We start from the raw sequence: 25019 nt of genomic DNA on the forward strand, positions 1-25019 counted from the left end.
TGGCAACATTTATGTTAAGGAAATTCTATCGGCTTTGGGAAAAAAGCCAGAGAAGGATTTGATTGCAGAGATGCTGACCTCAGAAACACAGACAGACCAATCAAGCAACATTATGATAAAGTGTTTATTCTTTTTTTTAAATATCAAATTTTTTTTACACATCAATTTTGTTGATAAACAGTCCCCCAATATTAAAAAAAAAAAATCAAAAAAAGAATCAAGTGTGTATTACTTTGGGCAGAACCACATCCCATTCTCTGATGACACAACCACTCCTCCCTTCAGCCACCTGCAAGGTCAACCGCAGTATGTTCAGCCCAGAAGAGTAAATGACACAAATGCAACCAGCTTTAGGATTCCTGAGTATTAATTCCCTCAAGTTCCTTAAGTGAGTTTGTAAAACTCTTCAGCTAAAAAGCATCAGTCAAAGAGTAACCCAAACCGCTACGCATTTGGATCACGGACTAAGCCTCGTCTACACAGTGCAGGAAGAAATCTCTTGAATGCTGCAGAAGGGAATGATGTACATGAAACTGACCCCATTTCCCAAGCTGACTTCTAAAAGAGGTAGGCAAAAATACCTCTCGATTTCTCCTCTTTGAATTCATGTCAGAGTTCTGGGGAGCCATTTGGCAAGAAGTCCAAGTCTGGTGAAGAAACCTCTAGGATCTGTTCCTTCTTTTATTTGTAAATGGCATAGTGTTTTAAAGAAAACTTATCTGGAAGTTAAGCATTCGGCAAGTACACTTAAATATTGCTACTTTTGAGGAAAGGAGACAGCAAGAGGGAGAGACAAAGACAGAAAGTAGGGAACATATCTAGGAGGTACAAGGTTAACAGTCCTGGAGACCAAGTGTCTACGTAGAAAGTTGAACATACGTAGCAACAAGGCAGAGATTGTCATGATAACGCAGCGTAGCTCAGGTCTGTCCAGCAGCAGGTAAACATGCCAGGAACTGTCACCAGGAAATAATTTCCTCCTCTTGTCAGAATTATCTGTGCCCAGCAGCTTTCAGACGTCGAAATTTCACTAAACATCACCTCTAAACTCACCCAGAGCCTCATGTACGGAAATAGCAAGAGGCCAAGTAAATTCCTTTAGTATCTTTAAGGAAAAGAATACATCTCGGAAATGAACAGTGACGTACATGACCACAGTGGCTTCAGGAAACACCCAGAAACAAGCTCTACAGACCCACAAGGGTCCCCACAGGTGCTGGCATCTTTATGAAGCAGCTTCCGAGTGTTGCTTTATTCTCTATAGTTGGACTTTCCATAGTGAAATCATTCTGCTAAGCTGATATGACATTAGTACATTGGAGCAGTGATTAATGAGAAGGGGGAAGAGAAAACGGTGAAAAGCCTTATTTTAGGCCAGGGTACGTGGCTCCTTGGAAACCTGAGCAGCTTTTGGCATTAACTTTATCCCCTGCTAGAGCCAACAAGCTGTAGTGGTCTGCCATCCTGCTTAAACAGAAATATTCCCACTTTGTGGGCCAGGTAAGCACAGAGACCAGTTAAGGGATTGCTAAAGGCTGAGCAAAGGATGTGTGCATAAGCAGAGAGGACACACATGCACATTAAAACAGAAGACAACTTTAAGATGGCGTTTGCTAAATACACATTCTATTAGATTTTATTTTAACCTTAAATACTCACCACTGCCCCAATTTTCTCCAACATCAATCTTGCTCCTAAAAAAACCTATTCTCTAATTTAGCAGCACGTAACCATTCACTCAAAGCAAGGCTCTGAAATTAAGAGATTTAAATCACCAGGCTTGGACCAACTTAATAAAATAGTTTTACAAGTGTTTATCAGTTGGGGGTCAGGCTTTGTTCCTAGCAGTTCAGAAAGGTACCCAGAAAATTCTACCACTATTGATAAATGCTTCAGTACAGCTTTGGCAGAAGGGCAGATTTCAAAAATTATATTGACAAAGAATAAAACTGAGCAGTGAAGCAAATTGGCTGATGCTCTAAAGCTTTTATAGTATAACTTCTGTATATGCAGTCTAAGTAAATGTGGCCATAAAACTAGAGCCTTTAACCAGTTTGGTGCAAAGCAGCAGTACTTCGTCTAGCTATTAGCAATTGCTTCTAAAAACATAAAGTGTAAATATGAAAAGGGTATAACATTGAATGGCTAACATCTGATGCTTCAAGAAGCTGGCAGTAGATCAACCTGCAGGCTAAGGGCGCAAATTCAGCTCTTGTGCATCCAAGAGAGCCAACCTGCAGCTGGGACCTGCGTACCAGATGGGGGCTTGCTCCCAGGACCACCTCACTGAGACCCGTGGCATGAATCGGGAGCAGATTCGGCCGTTTAGACTGATGTGCTGGCTCTGAGAGCCTCGTTCCTGTTGCTGCTTTTGATAGTGAACCAGATGTAGATGGGAATGAGTCTAATATATCTTATTTCCTAAGGCTTCTAAGGGAGAGATCTGATGACGTTGTACTCCTGTACCAGCCCAAGCGTTACCCCTTTAGTGGGACATTTTGCTGAATTTGAGGTGCTCATTGCAAGGAGAACATTAAAAAAAACTTCAGCAGGGGTAACTCTTACCACCTGCCCCGTAAAGATCATAAAGCTGTCGTCTTGCCTCAGTAACTCATTTTGAACAGAGCCTCAAGCGAATTACTCGATGCTGCTCCAGCAAGGGGTTCCAAACAGCCAAGCACTGCTTCCTACATACGCACGGAGCAATGCTTGCTGCCAGCATCACAAGTAGTGGGATATGAGCTAAATGTGTCTGGGAGCCCCAGGCCTAGCTGGTACATTCACAGCTCATGCAAAAGCTACATTCAACAGAGGAATGCCTTAAAGCTCTTCCTTATTCTAAAGGATCTCCTGGCTGCCCAAGCGCCTAAAAAATCTGACAACCACCACTCACTGACATCAGAAACTCCTGCAAGTTCACAAATGAAACAAAATTTGTGTTGTTTTTAAATGCCACCCTGCATGGAGAAAAAGCCTAGCATACATGTAGGCAAATCTGCTAAGCAACAGTGAAAACAAAACACCCGGAACACAGGCCTGAGACAATGGTAACAACAAATGAAAGCCATGAACAAAAACATGTTTCCAGCCACTGCTGACCCATCACTTCAGGTTTAGCTCAAAACAGAAAGTTCAAGATGAACACTTGACACAAAGCCACTTCTGAGATTTTCAAGTGGGACTAAATAAAAGTTCCTACTTAAAATTTGGTATCATGTTTCAGCCACACTTTCCTTCCCCTTCCCCTTCCCCAGCCCCAACAGTGTTCTGGGGCTTTGCAGAGCATCACAAAGTAGTTCATCCCCAAAAAAAAGCATCTGGAAAGGGCTTCCTACAGCACAGCCTCGATGTGAGGAGATGAGTGCATCATGCAGGCTACTCACCAGGGACTTCCCAGAAGGCCACGATGGTTATAATGCAGAAGCCACGTCAGTGCATTTGTTTCATAAACCCTACTGGGGAGCCCTCGCTCTTTAAGAGGTATTAAATTAGTACCCCACCAGCCGCTACAGGCTTTTTGCAGTTTGCATTTCCACAGCTGAGAGGCCAATCATCCCCAAATATCCAGAAAAACTAGTGCAAAGCAGATTTCTTCATTCTTCTGATCATACCCCTGCTCGGTGCATAGAGAATGCATCCACTGAAACAGTTCATTCTTCCCCAGGCAGAGGGGGATTAAGAGCCGTAACACATGGTTGGTTGGTTAAAACAATTTCATCATTAAGGTTTTGCCTTAAAGTGGTTGAGCTTGTTCTTTTGTATGGGGGAAACATGATGTGGGCAAGGCTAGGAAAAAAATAAAAGTAAAATACTCCTTTTCCCTTCCCCCCCCGCTACAATTAATACCAGCACATCTTCAAATAAGTTAAAACATCTCTTAAGTTTTGGTAGCACCAAATTCTATCCCTTCCCTTCTTCTATCCCCACGTTGTAAACTTGAACACACTGGCCCAAGAGCATAAAAGGGTTTGGCAAAAATAGGCATCAGCCTTCCCCATGCACACACGAAAACACACACTTCCAAAACCCCCCTCCACCCCTCACTCCTCTTGCAAAGTGTTACATGTCTGTGGGCATCTACATACCTTTAGTAGCTGCCGTAATAGTTTCACCAGCATCACAGATGGACATTGGGTTACAAAGCGCAGGAGAACTAAAACAAATCCACAAAGTCCATTTGGACAAGCGCTGTTTTGTGTCTGCGCCGTACCAAACTCAGCGTGCACCTCCTGTCCCGTGCACACGCACGCACGGTCAATTCACTTCATAATCTGCTTTGCGCTGGACAGGGCGGTGATCTTAATGGCTTCTGCTTTTTATTTGTAACACTGGAGCTTATTCTATAATTGTACATTTAAATAAAAACATTAATTTTAATCCAGTATGCATAATTAAAAGCTATCCTGTCCACACAATGCTAGGACGTTTTCTTTCTTTTAAAAGGCCAAATCTAACGAGTGAAACAGAAGAGACAAGTTACTTTGGCTGCAAATAATTAAAAAATCTGGCTCAACATTCTGCTTGTACATTATGGTGTATAGTTTAGATACGTCCTTTAAAAGAAAAGACACCCCAGTCAGCTACCTCTTCCATAGTTATGTAGGAACAACAATACTCTTGGCTAGCAAAATGAGAAGAGCAAGATCTGTGTTTCCATCTGCTTGTTCCAAAGCCTCGAGAGCTTCCCGCGTGGTAAAACCAGCGCCGAGGATCCGATCAACATCAGCTGCAGGGAAAGCAGGTGGTGGAGAAGCACCTGAGGCAGGTCCAGTATAGCCAGCTGGTGGGTTCAGCAGTGGTTCCTCACACCCACCCAACGGCCACGGACCTTCAGGAGCAGAACTGCTGCTTCTCCCAGGTGCTGCTGTGAACAGGCTCCGAGTATGTTGAGGTGCACCTCCATCCAAAGCAGGTGCAGAGGAAATGGATGTGGTTTGCTCCAAAGTCAGACTAGTTGGACTCTGATAACCTTCTGCCAAAACCTCTGCCTGCTCAGAGCCCTGTTGCTGGTCAGATGTCGCTGCAGAATTCACCACGATCAAATCACTCTTACCTGAAAACTTCTGAATCTCTAAAGCACCTTCTCCAAGAGCAGACTGCATGTGACTGATAGACCCAGTGCTGATGTTTTCTATGTCAGAATCACAAGGCTGTTGCCCCTCTGCTCTTCCACCTTCAGACCTCACCTCATAGAAGGAACAACTCTGTTCCTGGCTGCCTGGATCTGAGCCTTTCTGTTCATCTTCAGAAAGCTCCTTCTGCTGTGCTACTGGCTCTTTGTGAACCATTTCCAGCTGAGAGACTTCTTCAGAGGCAAGGATTTTACATTCTCCTTTCCGACTGATAATCAAGAGTTTGTGAAGCTCTTTCAAGGCTGATGCTAAAGAGAAACACGGCTCTTCTGAAGGTCCTCCTGGATCTGTGTCCAGCTGATGGATGCTGGAGGGGGAAGAGCTGTCTTCAGCCCCCAAATTAGACAACTTGTTACACTTTGCAGGAATTTCACTAGTGCTTTCAGACTGCAGGACATCACCGATGGAAAGCGGATCACTCAAGGAGGATGCAGACTTCAGCGACTCCACCTCCATGGAAAAGGCATCCACATTCAGGTCAGATGATACACTTCTGTTCTCAGCCTGCTGCTTCTGCTCGCTTGCTGAGCTGTGCGCTTCAGCTACAGACTGCTCAACTACATCTATTTCCATGAAGGCTTCCGTATGCATACAGCTACAGGAGGCTGACACTTGGATACTCCCTTTTGGACAGGAATGACCTGCTTTCTCCTGTCCATCTCCTCTTGTTTCCGTAGGAGGATTTTCTGGCTGGCTGGCTTCTTCCACAACAGGTTTCTGAACCCCACCAACATGGCAAGGAGGTTCTGGGTCAGTTGTCTCAGTTTGCTCCTCCAGATGTTCCTTTTCTGGTTCTTTGCACATCTGATGGTCTACGGGAAGCTCACGCCTTTGCTCCTGTTCCGCCTGTTCTGAAGACAGACATATATCTTTATTTTGCCCGTGCTTAGCAGCAGTGTCAGCCAAGCTATTTTCTTTTGTCACTTCCAAAGGGTGTTCCTGACCGCGGTCTTGTTCTTTAGCGTTACATTCCTTTAGACTGTCAGCAATAAAGGTTTCTTCGAGTGTCTTCTGTGAAAGGCAAGCTGGATTGCAACAGGTTACCTCCCCGGTCTGGGGAGAAGGGTCATTATTTGCCAAGGAAGCGTTATTGGAAAGATGCTGTAATAAGAGAGGATGTTCTTTTTCTGGGGTTATCTGGCATTCAGTTGAAGACTCAAAAGACTTGACAGCTCTAGAATCAATGGGCTCTGCAAGGCTAGATTTGGATGAGCAAATTGAAGCAGGGGCAGAGACAGAACGATCAAGTAATTGATTTGTGGGATTACAGATCTTGGAATTTAGTCCTGAAGACCGGACTGGATTTTGAAACCCATCAGAAGCTGGTAACGAGGGCATTTCCAGTGAGGTAGTTTCTTTGTCACTATTCTCTAACAGAAGACAGAAAGAAAGAAGTAGTTAGGACACAGGAGAACCACTGTTTTCACTATAGTAGCAAAAACTTATAAACCAATGGCTATAAATACCTGGTCTGTGGCCCACTCCAGCTGCAGTAAATACACACTACATGCATCAAGGCTTCTGACGTTCTGTTTGGATTAGGAAACAAACACACCAAACTTGTGTTAGCATTCAGAGCACACCACATGCATGGTTATAGTCCTGCGACCTCGCAGCTCCCCTCCCGACTGTCTATCAAGACAGCGTGCAAGCAGCAGGAGCTCCTCATGTTCACTGCCTTCCAGAAGGAGTTCTCCCTGGGAACTTTGTTACGTCAAGTCAAAAATAACAATTTAAAGGCTGTTCTGTACTATCTACGCTGCAGAGTGGTCTGTGGGTGATACTACACACTTGATAAAATATACGCAGCACAAGGCATGTGTCTAGCACCATACTGGTTTGTTCCCTGTACAGCTGAAGATATTCAGGAGGCACGTTTCAGGGAAATGAGAACTGAGATGGCAACACAATTCTTGGACTGTGCTCCCAGCAGCGCCATCACAGGCAAGAGAAGATGAGCAAACACCAGCTTGCTGCAAAAGGGAAGCATAAAGATGCTAGTGTGAAAGACAGAAATCTCCAAAAGGAACTGGGAAGAGCAAAGCAAAGGAAGAGACAGCCAGAGTCAAACCCAGCTCACTGTTTCCTTCTCCACACAGAGAACGGATGAATTGCAGATCTCTATCAGTAGCACCAAACACTGGCTCTAGTTATCAGGTGAGATTAAATAAGTGAACTTATCTAGCTAATAGTCTAATCTTGCTAATATATCAGCTCTCATGCTCTCCTTAAATCACTAACATGACCTTTTACTGTAAGAGTGCCTGTTCTTCCATTAAAGCCCTACTCTGTCCAGTGTCAGTTATCCAGATTTTGTGCTGCGTGATTTGTTGCATTAGTTCCCTTTTTCCCTTCACAGAGGCCTCCAAACTCAGTAGTCTTAAACATATACCACTGTTCTACCTTAAGTCTTTCTCTTTTTACAGATACCCAGGTGTACTGGGGGACAGCTAACCATGCTCACATGCACAGCCAGGATTTCCTTTAAGTTCCACAACATGGAAGAAATCTGCCTTTTTCACCTCAGCTACTTGTTTCTTTTATTCTCTGTTAAATAAAAACGGTGCACTACATGCTGCGATAGCGCACCTCTGATACACTTTGGTATAAAATACAGCAGCTGTTGCGCAGAGCAATCCCTTCTGTTCGCTGCACATCTGGTCTTAATGCAGCTACGACAACTTGGTGATGCTGGAGTACTAAAAAGCCAGAATTATCCTGCAGATTTTCAGACTGCTCATCTTTCCTAAGGGTGGCAAAGAGGCATGTGACACAGGATACACATGAAAACCGGAGGAATCTCTTTCTATTTCTACACGGTAGGATTACATTCACGCTCTCTGCTCCCAAGCCAATCCTTTAGAGAGGAAGCAGAACTGTCTTTCGACTCAGTGGATCGGTAGTGAGGGTCTGATCAGTCAAACACATCAGGGATCTGCAGTCATTTAGACAGCAGAAGTAGCTGGTATTCTGCCAAGCACTCCTCAGCGTCATCCTTCCGAGACCCATTGTCATCCTCCTCCTGGGGTATCTACAGGAGCTGAATCCCAGCCCCATCAAGGATATCGATCCACCTAACACCAAGAACAAACCCTTCTCCACAAAGTGCATCATCAGGGATAAATTCCTCTCTATATTGGGAAAAGCCTGAGTTGCATATGTGGTGGCAGTGCATTTATTCTATCGAGGCTGTCTGGATGAAAGCTGTGTATGGGGTAAACTACCTGAATACGCTTCCTCCTAAAGCAACTGTAGTTTTGCTGCCAGTTTTGTAAATCCTCCATAATCACTGAGTTTCCCGGTGGTGGTGGGAAGCAATGCATATTGGCAGAAAAGAGCAAGCTCTCGGACATAAATGAAACAGACGTGGAGGATCTAGATCACAGTAGAACATACCAGGACTCCACTACCACCTCAGCTGCCTTGCTGTAGGTGTTGAAACACCAGCAAGTCAGCTGACAGAAATCATGAGGTTTGCTAAAGTGGGCTTCCGGGGATTAAATAAAGCTCAAGAATAATCCAGGTGCATTCAAAACAAGAACTTTAATAGCCTACAGATGTATGCAGTGATTTTTGTTGTACCATCTACCAGAAGGCAGCAAAAATTCAAGCTGTTATGACAGAACACAAGCCTTGCGGGGAGCTGAGCTTCTTTGGTCCTGCATTACATTCTCTCCCTCTCCAGTTTCCTGTTCTTTTACTTGGTTTTCCTGGTACCATCTAGCAGCAGCTAATAGTTTTGGAAGAGAGGAAGAGGGTATACGTTAATATTCTGACATCTTAGTATACAACCTGTGCACCAGAGGCTTGCAATATGCCTAAGACTTAGACGCAATCAACCTAAACAAGACCTACCTTAGTTTTGTACACAGGTGTTCTACAAGCATTAAGTGAATATACACAAAACGAATTTCCCATTCTCATAGATCTTTTACATTCCTCTCGGGCTCAGCACCAATGGAAAACGGTAGACTGCTGATTAGTCTGAACAAAGCCACGTGGTCTTTAGAACTGTATTGGTACACAAACAGCTTTGATTTAAGTCATTTTAGGCACTTTTCATTTTAAAGCACTTGACTAAAATGCTTTTATTGTAAAGATTCACATATTTTGGGCCAAGAGGTTTGCTTTTTATTTGACCCTTTCAGCAGAGAACTAAGTCCAGCCAGCTGCGGTGTCTGCAAAGTCTCATCTGAAACGGAGAGATACTGCAAAAACCAACCGAAGGTTCATCAGGCTCAAAATTTTAACAGGGAAAGAACTAGTATTTACATCGGCACATTTTCTCTGCCAGGTTATGTGAAGAGACATGAGCCCAAGCTACCGAGTCCAACCTTTAGTGATGTCAAAATCTGTTAGGGGCAAGGTCAAATCTATGTTTGTGTTTCTCTCTACTTGCTGCAGCTTCAGTTAATAAGCATTCAGATTTGGTTTTAAAAGTCAAACATGCAAACTGTTTCTTGCTGATTCATTAAAGCCAAGCCTTCCTCTTGAGATCTTTGCATCTCTGGAAAACTTGTATTCTTAGAATGGAAGAAAATTGGTCAAAGGGACCAATAAGTGCAGTCCCGTGCTCCCCTTAATGTAAACAACTTAGTTATTTGCAAGTAAGTCACTGCTTATGCTTTGGACTATCAAGCAGCAATTGGGAAGCGTTAAAGAAAAATGTCAGTGCATTACAATTGGTTATATATATATGGTTAAATCTGGTTATCGCACTTCAATTTTAAATCTGGGCATGCTAAGAGTCTTAAAAAATTAGCAATAAAAATGTTGAAGAAATCAACTTTATCAGCTTAAAGATGACCCAGCAAAGAGTTTTGCATGCGTCTGGGAGCAGAATCTTACTGCGTGCTTTCAGAGGAAAAGTTAGCAGTAAAACTCAAAAGTCTCTACAAAACACTTGCATATAAAATGTTATCTTCAAAAATTTTGGAAAAGGCCTAAGGAATACATTTTGTGAGGTATTCACATCTTCACTGTAATAGTGGGAAAAAATAATGAAGCTTTCCTTTAGTCAAAAGTATATGCTGAAGTTAAGGGAGGAGTTAAACAGAAAATCTGAGTTTCAGACAGTTTGGCTGAGCTATGGCTCAGCTTTCAGCTATTTTGGCATCTCCACTTAACTCAGTTTTGCAGCTACCAAAATATTCCATAGCCCAGTCAGTCTGCATTTGTGCAGCTTATGGGTTCCAGAGGCACAGGGAACAAAACTACAGGGAGGGTGAAAATTCTCTTTGCAGATCACATTTAAGGCTGAGGATATACATTAGGATGTGAATTCAGCTGCTTCTTTTGAAATTTGGAGCAACAGTAATCTTCAGCAAGAGAAGTAACTCACCTTCCAAGAGCACAAGCACCATTCTAAGGAAAAAATGCTGAAATAGTACTATTTCTAAAAATTTTCATGAACTTTTGCCCAGAGATTTGTACAGTGCTACAGCTCCTCTATTTTTATATGCTGCAGCTATTAAGAACAGGATTTGCAGAATCCTCCACAAAGCTGTCCTTACACGAGGCTGCTAAAATATCACACAACTGAACCACGTCCCTGACCAGGCACTACAACTCAACCCAGGTGATCGGGTGCCAGAGACAACCGTTTATATCCACACCTTCGAAGGCCAAGAAAACAGAGTGGGTAGGAAGTTGCAATGCGAGCACAAATTAAACAGCAAGCACCCCTGAATGCCTTCATGCAGACAAATTTTGCTGTACAGAAAGGAAGACAGAAGTGCAGTTAGAGGCCATGAGCAAGAATAAAGCCCCTTTCTCTCCACTGTTTACTTGCTGATGCTGCATTAGACTGCGTCTCCTAGGAGCTGAGAAGGGGGACTGCTGACAGACAGTCCGAGGCACAGCAAGAAAACTATGCAGATTCAATATTTCAACTGGGCTCCTCCTGGTACCTGCTTCCTCTACGGACTTCTGTATTGCTTCTGCTAGTTCCTGGTCTGCAATCTCCTCCGGCCGCACATCTTCCCGCCCGGCCCCGTAAGCCAGCCGGGCACACTCTGGGAGCTCGCCCTCCGGGAGGAAAGTGGTCTGTGAGCCAGTTGTGCCGATCACTAGTACATTCTTCTTGAGATCAATCGAACACTGTGAAAGAGCATCGAGACATCAGGGGCCTGCGTAAGAGCCAGTCAGTTCCCGGAGAAAAAGGAGACACAAGGTTAAACAATCCATTTCCAATGGGAACAGCTCACAGCAGCTAAGCGCAGGCCAAGAGCATCAGCTATAAGCAAAGGGCCTTGTATGACTTCATTTGTAATAAATCATTCAGCTGGAAAGCTCTGAGCACCTCTGATCTGAGCAAAAAAATTCAGGGAGCAGCCAGATACCCTATAGCTATCCATGATGTACGTAGTATATTGTACTTCTTTCGTAACTGGCTGGAAGGTAATGCACCATCAACTCTCCCCAGAAAAATCCTAATAAATTCACAGGCAAGGCATTTATGTTGCACTTAGCACCTAACTTGGAAGAGCCTGTAAATGTTTCAAGAGTTTTTGATACCTGATGCCTCTTCAGCATATCCAGTCCTAGAAGCATGTCCATGGGCTGCTCTTCAAGGATTGAGAAGGAGCACGCCAGGAAATCCCCTTCAATCTGGACCTGAGCTGAAAAGCAAGGGAGAGAAGTTACCACCTTGCAACACTGCAGCGCAACAAATCTACTTTCTGCTCTTCCATCTCCTGGGAAAAGTCTGCACAAACCTGCTGGGCAAATCAGAAACCAGAGCTCTGACGTACTGTTTTGGTCACAGAAAGTCTAGCCCTGTGCAAGCTGCAGGGACTACCTAGGCCTGCCTTGGTCTCAAGAAGTTAATTATTTTAAAGGCTGACCTGCTCTAGAGCCTGAAGTACTGCTTATCTAACCCTCCAAGCTAGAGGAGCTGCGTACAGCTCATTAGAGCACAAGCCTAAGAAGCAACAACAGTGAAGAGAATCGATTTTTCAGACAATAAGGATAATCTTCTCTCATCCAGAAAACCTGCACGAGAGCACAGCCAGCCTTCTCTTCCCAAAGCAGTATGAATCACTCCACTATACTGGAACCCTTCCTGAGCAATTCATACCGCCCAACAGTCCCACCCCAAACAGGAAAGATCCTGCTATTTCACATTAGCCCTGTTTTTTGCACCCAGAGTGAACACATCCTCTGAGCTGAGGACTCCATCACCTAAAAGTGTTAAGGTAATTCCATTAAAAAAGGATTAAATGAGATAGAAGCCAGACTACTGTGCCCAAGACAAACGAACATATTGCAGATGCACTTTTATTTTACTCTGCAGAAGTTTCTAACAATTATAGCATTAAACCAGATACTCCTTGGTGCCAAGATTGCAGGAAATGCAGCCAAACTGCCACTACAGCTGCCCCAAGAAGAATGGCAGTACTCACCTAAGTGCACTCTGCCAATTATTTTCTGCGTCCCTACACCTTTAGCAATGCCGGCCCACCGCCGATCTACCAGTCTCATAATGTTGCACCTTTCAGCACAAGCTTGGCTCATGATGGTCATCTGGGCACCTACCAGCAACAGAATTCATGTTAAATCCTGACAGCCATCACAAATTAAAATTCTCTCCTGGAAGGGCTTAAGATCTTGCACTCAGCAGCTGGGAAACCAACCCGCTTGCATCAGGCAACTGCATCAGGGCATGAAGGCTTCCTGTGAATCCCACTGAGTTGAATTGACTGTATACACACAAATCAGCACTGACAGTAAAGTACGTATTACTGTAGAGCTGGAATAACCCCAAGTACTTTCCCTTTAAGGCTGTGGATGGGAAGCACTGCATTAAAAGCATGTGAAATCCCCCATCTGTAAACTGAGATAAGGCACACATGTGGCAGTGCCCCTTCTGGCATCAGAGCCCCAGAAATTCTCACAGGAGCCTTGATCTGCGGTGTTCAAGCACTCATGTGTGCTGCTTCTCACAAGTTTGCTCTGTTCACCTTAAACAATGCCCAGGCTGCTTTCAGGTTTTAATTAGGTGCTTCAAAATCCTGTAATGCAGTGCTTTACTATGGAATTTTTGGGAAAAACTTCTGGAGCATTTACAGTCTCCCTCAGTGAAGGAGGGTGCAAAGAAAGAGATGAAAATGGGGGCAATTCACCTGAGTCAACAAAGGCTTTCACAGGATGTCCATTGACTTTGCAGTTAATATACAGCATCACCACCTGGCCAAAACTCTCAGGGGCCTCTTCCATTGCTATCGTCATATTTTCTTCAATGTTTTGTTGCCTGAATTTATCGGAGAAGAGAGAGAAAAATCAGACCTTCCATTAGCCAAACCTTATAAGCATCCCTCCGACTTACAAACAGATCTGGTAATCCCACCCGTTGCAGCTCACCTTACAAACAGCATGTTTAAAACACAGCAAAGACTGCCTCATTAGCTAAACACAGGCTTCTTGGCAGAGGGATTGCTAGTAATGATCTTCACTTAATCCAGAGACACCAAGTCGCTCCCCAGCAGCCATGAAGACTGCTCCTTCCAACACCTTGCCTAACTCGCACTCCAGCTCCTGACGACCTTTTGTTTGCAAAAGAAAGCTGTCACCACACAGTTAACCTGGAAAACCTGTGAGCAAAAAACCTGCGTATTTATTAGTCACTCTAAAATAAAGCACTGAGGGCACACGATGAAGATGTTGCCAGTAGCTACAATGCTGGAATCCCACACAGGAGCTGAACATTAAAATCCTCCAATGTTTCCCTGGCATCTTTCCTTTTCCAGGCATAGGAAGGGAGGGAGGGGAGCAAAACAGCAGCGAGAACACCACCATGAGCACAAGCCCTCAGTGCAAATTCAAGCCTACAGAAGAAACACTCTTCAGGAAGCCCATCACGGCCCCTACAGTCATCTTGGAAGTGACAGGTATCCGTAGCGACTGCATCCAAAATAGCTTTATCTACCAAAATGGGAAAAGGGCTTCCAATTTTGATGCCATTTCATTTTTCCTCCTCAGTAGGGGAAGGGAAAAAACCCCAAGCTCCTCTCTTATCCATCTTCTGTACTGTGGTAGCCTTCCCACAACAAGATGGGTAGACATGGTTTCTTGGGGGGGGGGGGGGAAACGGCTAACGGCATCCAAGACCTGGCTCACTTGGGAGCTAAAGTACCCTGCTGCCCTACTGCCAGTCTGTCCCGTTTCATGTACTTGTGAAACAAAGAGCCACATATTGTTCTGCCTTTATTATTTAAGCTTAAATCAGATATGCGGTGGTTAATCTTCAGTTTCAGTTCTCTTGTCAAATCTATTATTCTGTTTTCTCTGTGCTCTCTCCACTGGAAGGACAGAGACGTGTGTCAAAAAATACGATGCTTGCAATAGCTTCCAGTCAATCTTTGGCAGAGCACATCTAATTAAGCAAGGAGTTCAGAGAAACTAAGTGGCGTGTGAAATCTGGGGACTACTAGATGCCCAGATTGTTCCCTAACAGCTGCACAGCCTTGGGCACACCACCTTTATCTGTCCCCTCATCTATGGAAGAAGGAAAGCGTTCCTGTGCCTCTGAGCAATGTTTTGCTATCTACAAACGTGTATCTTTCTGCATGGCTAAGCTAAGCATTTATCCAGCACCAACACCTTGTCAGTCATAATGCAAGAATGACTCTTACCACAAATGAATTGTGGTTATGACCAGCTATGAGCCTATATCAGAAAGACATTTTGTTATTGGGGAAAAAAAACACCATTCATGTTCTGACTCAAGGATTTCTCACTAAATTTAAGAAATCAAGCCTCAGCCCAGTGCAATTACATTTGGAAGACAGCAAGAGGGAGCGAGTGCTAATGAGCAGAACATATTTCTGTAGAACATCTCTTCTGACAGAAGTGATGTTCAGAGTCTGGAATTTGCCAGAGAGACAAAACAATTAGCAGTACGTGAAACCAAATCTCAAAGGCAGCTGGGAGAAATGACACCACGTTGCTGTGCAGAGAGCTCAGCTTAGAGACTAGCACAGGCCCAGCTCTCCAGTTTGAAACACGTCCGAGGCACCCAAGTACCACCTCTTGAGGATCTTGGCTAAGTGCTTTCCACAAGTGCTCTTGCTTCAGAGTGGACCAGCTTACACAGCTCTGGGACATCACACACATGGACAGTGGTGCTGCCACCTCATGATCTGTGCTCAGCTGGATACATCTAAAGCATGGGGTGCACCTACACATCGCTGAATCCCAACCTTCCCACGTGCAAAGGTGGCTCAGAGCATCGCCCTGCAAGCAAATGTGTGTCTTAAGGCAAGATCTAAACACACTCCTTGCATCCTCCAAGGAAAAAGCACCATGGATGGAAGCACCCTGTGGAAAAAAGAGCCGTGAAGACCTCCAAAGCCTGCAAGTGACTTTGGTTTGCTACCTTATGTCTTCTTCTATCTTGGCCTGTGCCTCAAGATCAAAAGGGTCAGCTGAATAGAGTCGGATCCTCTCCTGCTCCCGCCGGGCTCGGTCCTGCTGTTGCTCCAGCAACACCCTGGTGAATTTCTCTGCAGTGACAAGGAGACACAGAAATGCTTTTTACTGGAAACTACTCTTACAAGTCAAGTTCTGGCAGCAAACTCTTCTTTTTATGCCAGCATGCACTCAGGGGTAGACGCAGCAGCACAGGCAAAAAAGGCTTCCTCTGAAGGCAGAAGGGATGGACCTCAAAGGATTGGTGGCAAACTTGGGAACCCACTGAGATGAAAAGCAACTGGACAGAGCTCTTTCTCCTCGTGTCTGCTACCCAAACTCAGCACAATCAAACTCAATTTCTTTGCACGTACATTTTCATATGGAAGAAAAATGGAAAAAACATGAAGACAACAATATTTAAAACAAAGAGCTGCCATTAAAACAGGAATTCATTCTTCTATTGCAGCAAGAATTGCCTATGCAATACTTCAAAAAAACCAGCTGCAAGAACAGCAGATAAATGAGACCCAAAGCAGAAATCTGGACTACAGAACCTGCATAATTCAAACAAGAAGCTTGAGTGCACATGTATTTTGAAAAAGCTTCAAACAGGGCTAGAAGCGAGATTTCATAGCTCTCAGTGAGATGCCCCATCTACAAGAACAGCTTGCAAAATCTATCACGTTTTACACTCAGCAATCCCTGGAAAAATAACAGCCTGTAGATCCAGCAAAGAGCAAATGCAAAATTGTAAGACATAAAAAGGCTAACAACAAAACTTGCTTTAAACCCAAGCAACACAGGCAAAGACAGAGACATTATAATCCCTGAAGGTGAATACCTACCACTGAAATCAAGAGGTCCTAGGTGGGACACCTGCTTCACAAAGTCTAGCCACATGTTTTAAGGACACAGATTTTAGATCCCCACTTTTTGGATGGCTTCTGTCTAATTTTTACTGCTTGGATGTGATCACATACATTCCCAAAAGGACTTGGCAATAAATTAAGTTCTGTAAACACAGAAGGTTGTGGGTTTGCTTCCAGAAATGCAGTTCCCATGAAGAAGCTCTCTGGCTCAAAGGCTGTTGTTATATATTCAGGAAGGCATTGGGTATTTTCTTGTTTTTGTTTTTTTTTTTTAAATTAGGCTTCTGTACAGCAGGTGCCTTCTAAAGTGCTTGCCATGCATCCAGCACAGTCATGTGGCATGTATCTATGCATATATTTGGGCATCAGAGCCAGAGCTGAACTGGATCTGTGCCCAAATACTGACACAGTAGCAGTACAGAATGATGAGAGCATAACCAGATCAAACCACTTCCTTCTGACAGCCCACTGCGGCGATTTGGGACTAAAAACGCACGTCTGATTCAAAGTTTAATGTGCACAACAAGACAAGACAGATCAGCAGATAAGCCAGTTCTGGGTGTCTTGGGCTCAACCTCTCATTTTCTGTGCCAAGAGCAGCACAACTTCTCAAGGTGATGGGAAAAACTCCTGCACTACGGACACAGCACTTACGAGAAGTGTGAAGAAGCCTGAGAGCACAAAGGACATGGTTTTAAGTCTGGATATGAACTAAAGTCAGAGTTAAAAAATGAAATAAGCTGACAACATCCATGCAAGTTCCTTTCTAGCTTCCTTTGACCAAGAGAAATCACTAGGATGTAACCTTGAAAGAGGAAAAAAAGTCTCCTGCTAGAAGCTCCTCCTCTTCATTCATTTCCCCAAACTCAACAGGATTTATTTCCTAACTAAACATCTTGCAGAGGTTTAGAAGCACATCTTCTGATGCCCAAAATACCACTCTGTTTTCATCCTGAAAGGACACTAGAGTTCAAAGTTTTCATCACATGAAGAATGAGGGACCAACATCAGCTACTCACCTGCAGAGGAAGTGAAGGACATGACACTAGGCTTCAACTGTGCCCGAAATACATGAACACTTTCAAGATTAACAGAAACTTAAACATTTATGACTTATGACATTAGACACTATTTGCTTGTTTCTTTTCCTCTCTCTTTCTGACGTCCACTTCCATAGCAACTAATCATTATGGACAGAGTTGGTTTTATAGTGTACTGCTCTCTACTGAGGTCTCAGTGGGTTCTGGGATGCAGCAAACGCAATACCATTACTGGAAAATGTGCATTCGGAGAGTCCTGGCATAAAAGTCGGGAGCTGAACCACTTGTGTTCCCAGAAACTTGACTTATCTGTGCATCTGATATTTCAAAGTAGGGGATAGAGGATATTAAAGAAGGTAAGCAGGAGAAATACGCCCAACTTGCCAGAAACGGTCTTGTTAGAAGGAGAGGTACTCTGCCTTGGGTCCTCCCAACTGGCACCTTTTATCAGCATCATCAATGAGTTGGCAGCGAACATCCCAGCTAGTTAAAAACCTGTAGCTGCCTTTTATTAGAACTGAGCTCAGACAGACTTAAAACCACCTCCCGCAGATTAAAACCCCAACTTACCAAGGTCTCCACTGAGCAACGCTTCCGCCAAGGGTGGATTGCGCTCCTTCAGCAGGGACAGCTCGTGGGGATTCGCAAGCAACATCTCCCGTAGCAGCGCTGGATTGTCCAAACCCTGAGGGAATGAAGGTGCATCGGGAGGCGACGGGCGAAGACGTTGTGCTGGTGGCTGGTGTTGCTGAGTGGATGTCCCAGGAACTGCGATGCTGCTGAAGTCTATCCTCGGCAGACCTTGACGGAAAAAGAGGTCAGAGGTGTTGGCACTTCAAGTTTACAATTCTGCTTGAAAAACACAGTGGAAAAACTGTGGGAAGGATGAGCTGCTCTTAATGCTACAGCATTAGACCGGATTCTGTGAATAGCAATTTGTGTCGGAAGCATGGCCACATACTCAGGTTACTGGGTTAGGAATGCTAGCACGTCTTTACGTAACTGGTCTAGCCTTCTATCTGGCCCATTTTTTTATCCCTTGAAATGCACTTACTGAATCACAGACTAGTTATTTCCAGCTTCACAAATGTGAATACCGCACGGAGAGATCGCAAGGCTAAACCCAATGTCTCTAAGGCACTTCTGAATCTCTCGGATTAAAAAAAAAAAAAGCAGGGGAGAAAAAAAAAAGTAACATTTCTGCAGACCTGCATTGCAGGTACCCATCCTCCAGCTGAGGCAGGAGGATGAAGACCTCAAGCAATGCTCCCACACCCTTCTCAGCCAGCAGTACCTTCTTTTCCAGCGATATTTTATGATGGGGATTTGCTAGGAATTGCTGCAGAAGGCAGGACAGAGGAGCAGGGCTCCACTCAGACGTTATCGGAGGAGTCTTTCACACATATGCACGGTTGCTTAACTGGGTTTGTCAAGACATGGCTTCTCTGGGTATTTGTCACAGCGCAGATTCAGAGCATTGATACAGCCTTTTAATGTGTCTGAGCCGCACAGACTGCATATTACTGTGCCATTACTCCAAGCGGGAAGGGAACCAGCAGTTGTATGAAAATTCACACACCTTTACAAAAACTGCTGTTCTGAACCAGTTACCTTTGTTGCTTTCTCTGTATTTCCCCAAAATAACTGTAAAACAGTATTCACTGCCTCAGAATTAAAAACCCCACTACATAACAAGCCCTTTAGCCAATTTTAAAAGCCCCCCGCCTCATCCCTAGCTGCCCTCCCTTCCTAAGTATTTTGCCTAGCAAGGTACTAAAGAAGACTGACAAGAGATGGAGTCGGTGTTTGATAAATATTGAAATCTTTGCACGCTCAGAACAGAAGTTAAGCACAAATCCTTCCTCACCTGGGAAACGGATGGAGGGCCGTGGCTCTACAGTCTCCTTCTGTCGCAAAATCACCACATCCCCGTCTTTCAAGCCATAGGAGGCCAAAGATCTGTTGTTGTCAGTTAGAGGCCGCTCCGCATAGACTATCTGTTCATGGAGAGAATGCAATGAAAAACACCACGTGTGACAAAGCAGACAACATCTTGCTTTTAATTTTTCTTTTTTTAGGAAAGTGTTCCAGTAAATCCTCTGGACACATCTCAAGCTTCAGAAGGGAAGGTGTGCAATTCTCACCACAGGCATGGGCAGGCCCTGCCAAAGCACCTCTACCTCAGGCACAGGAAGACCTCACTCAACCAGTAAGTGGCTGGACAACAACATGGAGTTGGGCTTACCGAAACCCAGCAATGGTTTCTTGAAACCCAGCATCTCGGAGAAGGGCTGATCTCTCCTAATTAGAGGCCAAGATTATTAAAGGAAAGCAAGCCTTGCACCAGGGCTCTTTGCCACACATTTCCAAAATCCAATCTCTACGATTACACACATCACAGACAACTTCTACAGCGTTACCTCCCCCCCAAGTCAGCACCTATTGACCAAGGACTGACTGCACACGTGCAGGCAGCATCGATCAGGGTAGATCCATAGATGATCCAGTCCCATATCTATGATCTCTGCCTTTTCCCACACCATGGTTCCCCAGAATAACCAGTTTTACAGGGACCTCAACAATTAGCTCAGTGATTTCCAGTTTACTTCAGTGATGAAACTTGAAGGTTCAGCACCCAAAGACACCACTCCCAAGACTCCGGTCAGTCCATGGCAGGGTGTTAACTTCTTTTGACCATAAAACACAGTCACATCATTTTCTATTATGATAATCTGACTTAACAAGGGTTCCGCAGATTAAACATAAAAACGTATTGAGATAAAAATGAATAATCACCACAGGAACGTTTCTATTAACATTAGATTTGTAATACCTACAAGATGTCCTAAATTACAGGGAAGCAAGAAAAATAAAATAAAGACGTGCTTTACAGGAACAAAAGTTCCCAGAAATGGTATCTGCTAAACTTTAAGGTTTCTATGCCTTCATCGGAGTGCAACGAGACTATGCAGATGGGTTCAACAACCTCCTACCCCTGGCAGGAGTCCAAAGCATGAAGCACTGGAGAACTCGGCCTAAACCCCTCGGGCATACGATCGAATTTCAAGTTTACCACCCTGTCTAGCAAGACCGCATCTCTCTGGGTCTGGAAAAAGCTGGTTCAGCAGCAACAGGTTTGCTGCAGGTCGGGACTGGCAGAGCCGCGTGGGAGAAGCTTTCGCAGTCCTGGCGTGGATGGGCTACTGCTCTACCCGATGCTATCGCAAGTAGCAGATCCAAATAAACCCCAAACACAATTACTATGCGTCTTAAGGTCTGGAAGATGTTACAGACTTCCACTGCTTTACTCCAGCAACTCGGAAATATTACACAGAATCTCGCTAATGCATTCTAACAGTGGAGATGCATCATCAGCAGTGGTGCCAAAGTAAGGTAAGACAGAAAAAGCAAAAATAACAAGAACCACGTACAATAGCAATCAGAGCCATCAGAATTAGAGAAACACACACGGTTAGAAACAAGCACGAGCTTCCTACCTTCTCATTAACGACACACTTCACAGCCTCAGCAGTATTGCACCAGACTGGGTCCCTTCCAAAGCAAACACAGGTCCGTTTGCAAGCTATATTAAGGTGTGCGGTCTCTACTCTGATGGTTTGCAAGACGTTACTGGCATAATTAAGGTTAGCTTGTGATGGAAGGAGTCCCAGCGCATCCTCTCACGTTACTGGGCGCGTCCCACCCGGCCTAACTCAGTGATGCCGCTGCCCGCAGAGAAAGCAAGCTTGTAATAAATCCCAGCTGCACGCGCAAATCTTAAATGGCAGCTTCCCTGCGCAGATGCTCTGGAAGAGACAAGTTAATCAGTTTAAGTGAGGTTTTACCTCTGTCATCTTGCTGGGATTGGATTTATGAGCATTCAGCCTTAACACCTCAGACGATGAATTAAGCGCCTGGCTCTCACTCTACATCCATTATCAGCATGGCTTAATACGCTTCTGACCCATTCTGCTCTGCTGTTAAAATAAACTGATTCAATTTTGCTGCATTTTCATTATCTGGTTTGTATCATATTTTTGTAGGCTGGCCAGGCACTGGACATGGACTCTTCTGGAGGTGACCTGGGCAGGGATGCAGGCACCGATACTGCACGATGGTTCGATTTTGCATGATGCCATAGGGTAGAAGCTCCTCATGGAGCAAGGAACCCCAGTCAAGAGTGCTAGATAGCACCAGCAATCGTAAACCAATCCAAACTCAGAACCTGTTATATCTTCCTGTGCACAGCCACGCACAGCCAAGGACAGGAGATGCACGGCGTGTAAAGAGAAATGAAGGAAATAAACGGTGCTGCCAGAAGAACGCGGTTCTGCTGAGAGCCTCCCTGTCCCCTTTCCAGAAAAGCCACCACCTCGATGCGTGAAGGAAACCGCAGTGAGCTGAATTACTTCCCCTCTCCTCGCCCAGCTCCTCTTATCACCACAGCCTGCCAGCAGCCGTCGCCGTTATCTCATGTCGCCCTCTCCGCCTTGTGACCGTAACCATCCCTCGGAAACCTCGCAGCCCCCTGCTCACCTCCACCCCAAACTGCAGCACTGGGAATTAATTTCATGAAACAGCAGAGAGCAAGACTGGGATTAACCCTCCTCCACATGCAGCCATGGCTTACTCCACCCTGCACAATCATTACTATTAAATTCCTCCTCTCTTTTGTGCCAACATGACATCTTTAACGCAATGTACGCCTTGGTTATGGAAAAACATCAGTAAACCACCAAGTTTGGTAAATGTAATACTGCCTATTTGTGGAGGATGGTTTAAGCATGCACAATCCTTCTATGCAACAAGCTGCTTCACTGATGCTTGTATTCTTATAACTTTCTTCCCACTGAAGGTCCTCAAACTACTTCACAAACGCTGGGCAGAAACAGTAGAAAAAGGAACAATAAGTACACAGCTAGAAAACACAAAAAGAAACGAAGCAAAATGATGCATAAACAGCAGATGGGTGAGCAGAAGGAAAGCAGAGGTGGCTACAAAAAGCACAGCGCTGATCCCTGTTACCTGAAGCTGACATAATCACAAAGCTCCGCAGCAGTTTAACTGCAAAGGCAGGGAACTCCCAGGAAAACATAAGCAGAAAAGTCCGTGACCCCTCATGATCCTAAAATAGACCCAGAGCTGGCAGGTTACTGTGACGCAAGGGGGACAAAGCTGACAACAAGGAGTTCATGCTCCACGCGCCCAGAGATATTGAAGCCACTGTGTGCTCATGGCGTCCCACGCATAGAGGCTGTCCCCATTACTGGCTGCAAATTTGGGTGCCTCACTGGTGGCTGTGATGGAGACATGGGCTGTTTGCTGGAGTGTAGCAGACGGGAACCTTTATATGAAGTGGTTTCTCTCTTTCTACCTACCAAAAATCAAGTTTTTCCCCTAAAGGAAAATCCACCTCATCTCCATTTTCTACCCCTGCTTTGGAGACTGCTTCCCACTCAAAAACAACCTCTCACCCCAAAATAAAAGGCTCACCGAAGGCAGAGGTAAAGCAAAACGCCACGGGTGAAGCGTCAGGAACCTGCTCAGTGAGGGAACACATCCACCTCAAGGGCTGCCAGTTCAGCAGTTCTCCCATTGCTGACTAATATTTGCTTGACTGGAAAAATACTTTATTAATTTACACTCAGAAACGACTCAGGAAGCAAAAGCGATCGCCACAAAACTCCGCAAACTCTGCCAGAGGTGGCCAGCACCCTGAGAAAAGGAGCTGACATTGCCCTGTCCAGCAACACTTCACCCCTGCTGAAAAACAGGTAGAAATCGCACAGGAAAAAAAAAAAAAAAAAAAAAAAGCAGGACCGAACCCAGAACACTGAGGAAACCCCAGACGGACGGACAGACGGACGAGAGCCACCCCCACACCACAGCCTGCCTCGTGTTTTGGCATGCTCACGATGATCGAGCCCCGAATTTGGGCCAGAGGGGGATCTTTGGTGAGGGAAAGCAGGCGGACACAATGTTCGGTCCCCGCACCCATATGGAAAAAAAAAAAAAAGAGGGAGGAAAAAGCCTCGATCTGCCTTTTCTGCCTCAGACCCGGGCAGGAATTTGATACGGTAAACAAACCCTTTTCTGAACATTTCAGCCTCATTCCCTGTGGTTTGAGGAGACCACGGGCCACCACCTTCCCCGCTCTCCGGCTCCCATTCCTCCCACTCCAAATCCTTCCCCGTTTAAACACGGAATTCCTCTGAAAACTCAATACCCGCCCCCTTTTCCCCCTCCCCTTCAGCTCCACCGCGGGAGAAGACCGAGCCTTTCCCGGAGGGACCCCGGTAAGACATCGAGTCATCGGGGACCCGGAGTCCTCTCCGGAGGGGAAGAGAAGGATTTTAAGGGAAAAAACGACGCGTTTCTCCACAAAACCCGAAAGTTCGGCGCGGGGAGGGCCAACCCCTCCCCCAAGTAACCCCCGAACTCCGTGATCCCGGCGGGGCGGAGGCCCCGGGGGCTGAAGAGGGGACACGGGGACACACACACACACACACACGCATACAGCCGTTCCCAGCCCAGGGGACCCCCACCCCGGGGGTGAGGGGAGGGGAACGACCGGGCCCTTCCCCGGTCCTCGGGGTGAGAGGGGGGTCGGTCGGCGGGCAGGGCCTGACCTGGCTCTCGGCCGCCGGGATGCCGGACTCCAGCTCGCAGAGAGCTCGGAAGTTTTGCAGTTCGAAGTCGGCGTCCACCTGGAGGGAGAAGGTGAGCTCGCTGCGGTCGCGGCGCAGGCAGAACACGGTGAGCAGCATGGCCGACCCGCCGCCGCCGCCGCCACCACCGGCCCCCGCCGCCGCCAAGTGCCGCCGCCGCCGCCGTCAAGCGCCGCCGTCGCAAAGCGCCCGCCCCGCCGGGTCAGAGACCGGCCGTCAATCAGGAGCGCTCGACCAATCGGTGGGCACTTGGCGGGAGGGGGGGGCGGGGGAAGCGCCCCCCTCTCCCTGCGACGGCACGTGGGAGGGGCCTGTGCCCCGGCGGGGGGGGGGGGCCCGCACCCCAAATGTTGACACACACCCCCCCCCGCCCCCATCCCCTTATTCACCCCTTGTATTCATCGCTGGCCGCTAGCGCCCCTCGCCCTGCAGCATGGCAGGGACGAAGGAAACCCCAGGGCCATCTCCCCCTCTTCCACCCCAAAACAGCCCCGGCGCACCCCAAAAGCCGCTCGCTCTGTCCCCCACCCCTTCGGCTCCTCCGCTGCGCCCTGGTTTTCTTGGGATCACATCTTCCAGCTGCTTTTTCTTCCCCAGACCCCTCCGTGTGCATTTTGGGGTGCTCCAAGGCCCTCGGTGAGTCCTTAGGGGTGTCCCTGCACCCACCCGTTTGCATTTTGGGGCACAGGGTGGCTTTTGGGGTGCCCCGTCTTCCTCAGTGTGCCTTTGGAGACATCCTGGACTCCTCGGTGTGCTTTTTGGGGTGCCCTAAGCCCCTCCGCACAGCCCAGACTCCCCCCTTTTGTCTCTCGGCACCGTCCGACCGTTCCCTCGCAGCCCACCCCACAGAACAGCCCGAGCTGGCGAGGGAGATGCGGGGACACGTCCCTCAGGCGCCAC

General features: G+C 46.1%; 1 protein-coding gene across 3 annotated transcripts; it reads right to left on the bottom strand.

The window, feature by feature from the left end:
• On the bottom strand, window positions 1-24266 carry DDI2 (DDI proteasomal shuttling factor 2). Of its 3 annotated transcripts, XM_075027648.1 has the most exons (10): window positions 24081-24266; window positions 19319-19448; window positions 18022-18252; window positions 15508-15634; window positions 13256-13383; window positions 12536-12664; window positions 11649-11752; window positions 11042-11231; window positions 6599-6661; window positions 6261-6502 (listed from the first exon to the last, which is right to left on the bottom strand). In XM_075027648.1, exons 1-9 carry the CDS (start codon window positions 24216-24218, stop codon window positions 6645-6647), a joined length of 1194 nt encoding a protein of 397 aa, XP_074883749.1. In that variant the 5' UTR covers window positions 24219-24266; the 3' UTR covers window positions 6261-6502; window positions 6599-6644. The 3 variants fall into 3 exon arrangements, with proteins under 3 accessions (XP_074883747.1, XP_074883749.1, XP_074883748.1); XM_075027646.1 differs by lacking the exon at window positions 6599-6661 and having other exon boundaries at window positions 1-6502; XM_075027647.1 differs by lacking the exons at window positions 6261-6502; window positions 6599-6661 and adding an exon at window positions 8642-8862.
• Window positions 24267-25019: the final 753 nt, after the last annotated feature.

Source organism: Buteo buteo, chromosome 5, assembly GCF_964188355.1.
Source record: "Buteo buteo chromosome 5, bButBut1.hap1.1, whole genome shotgun sequence".
NCBI lineage: Eukaryota > Metazoa > Chordata > Aves > Accipitriformes > Accipitridae > Buteo > Buteo buteo.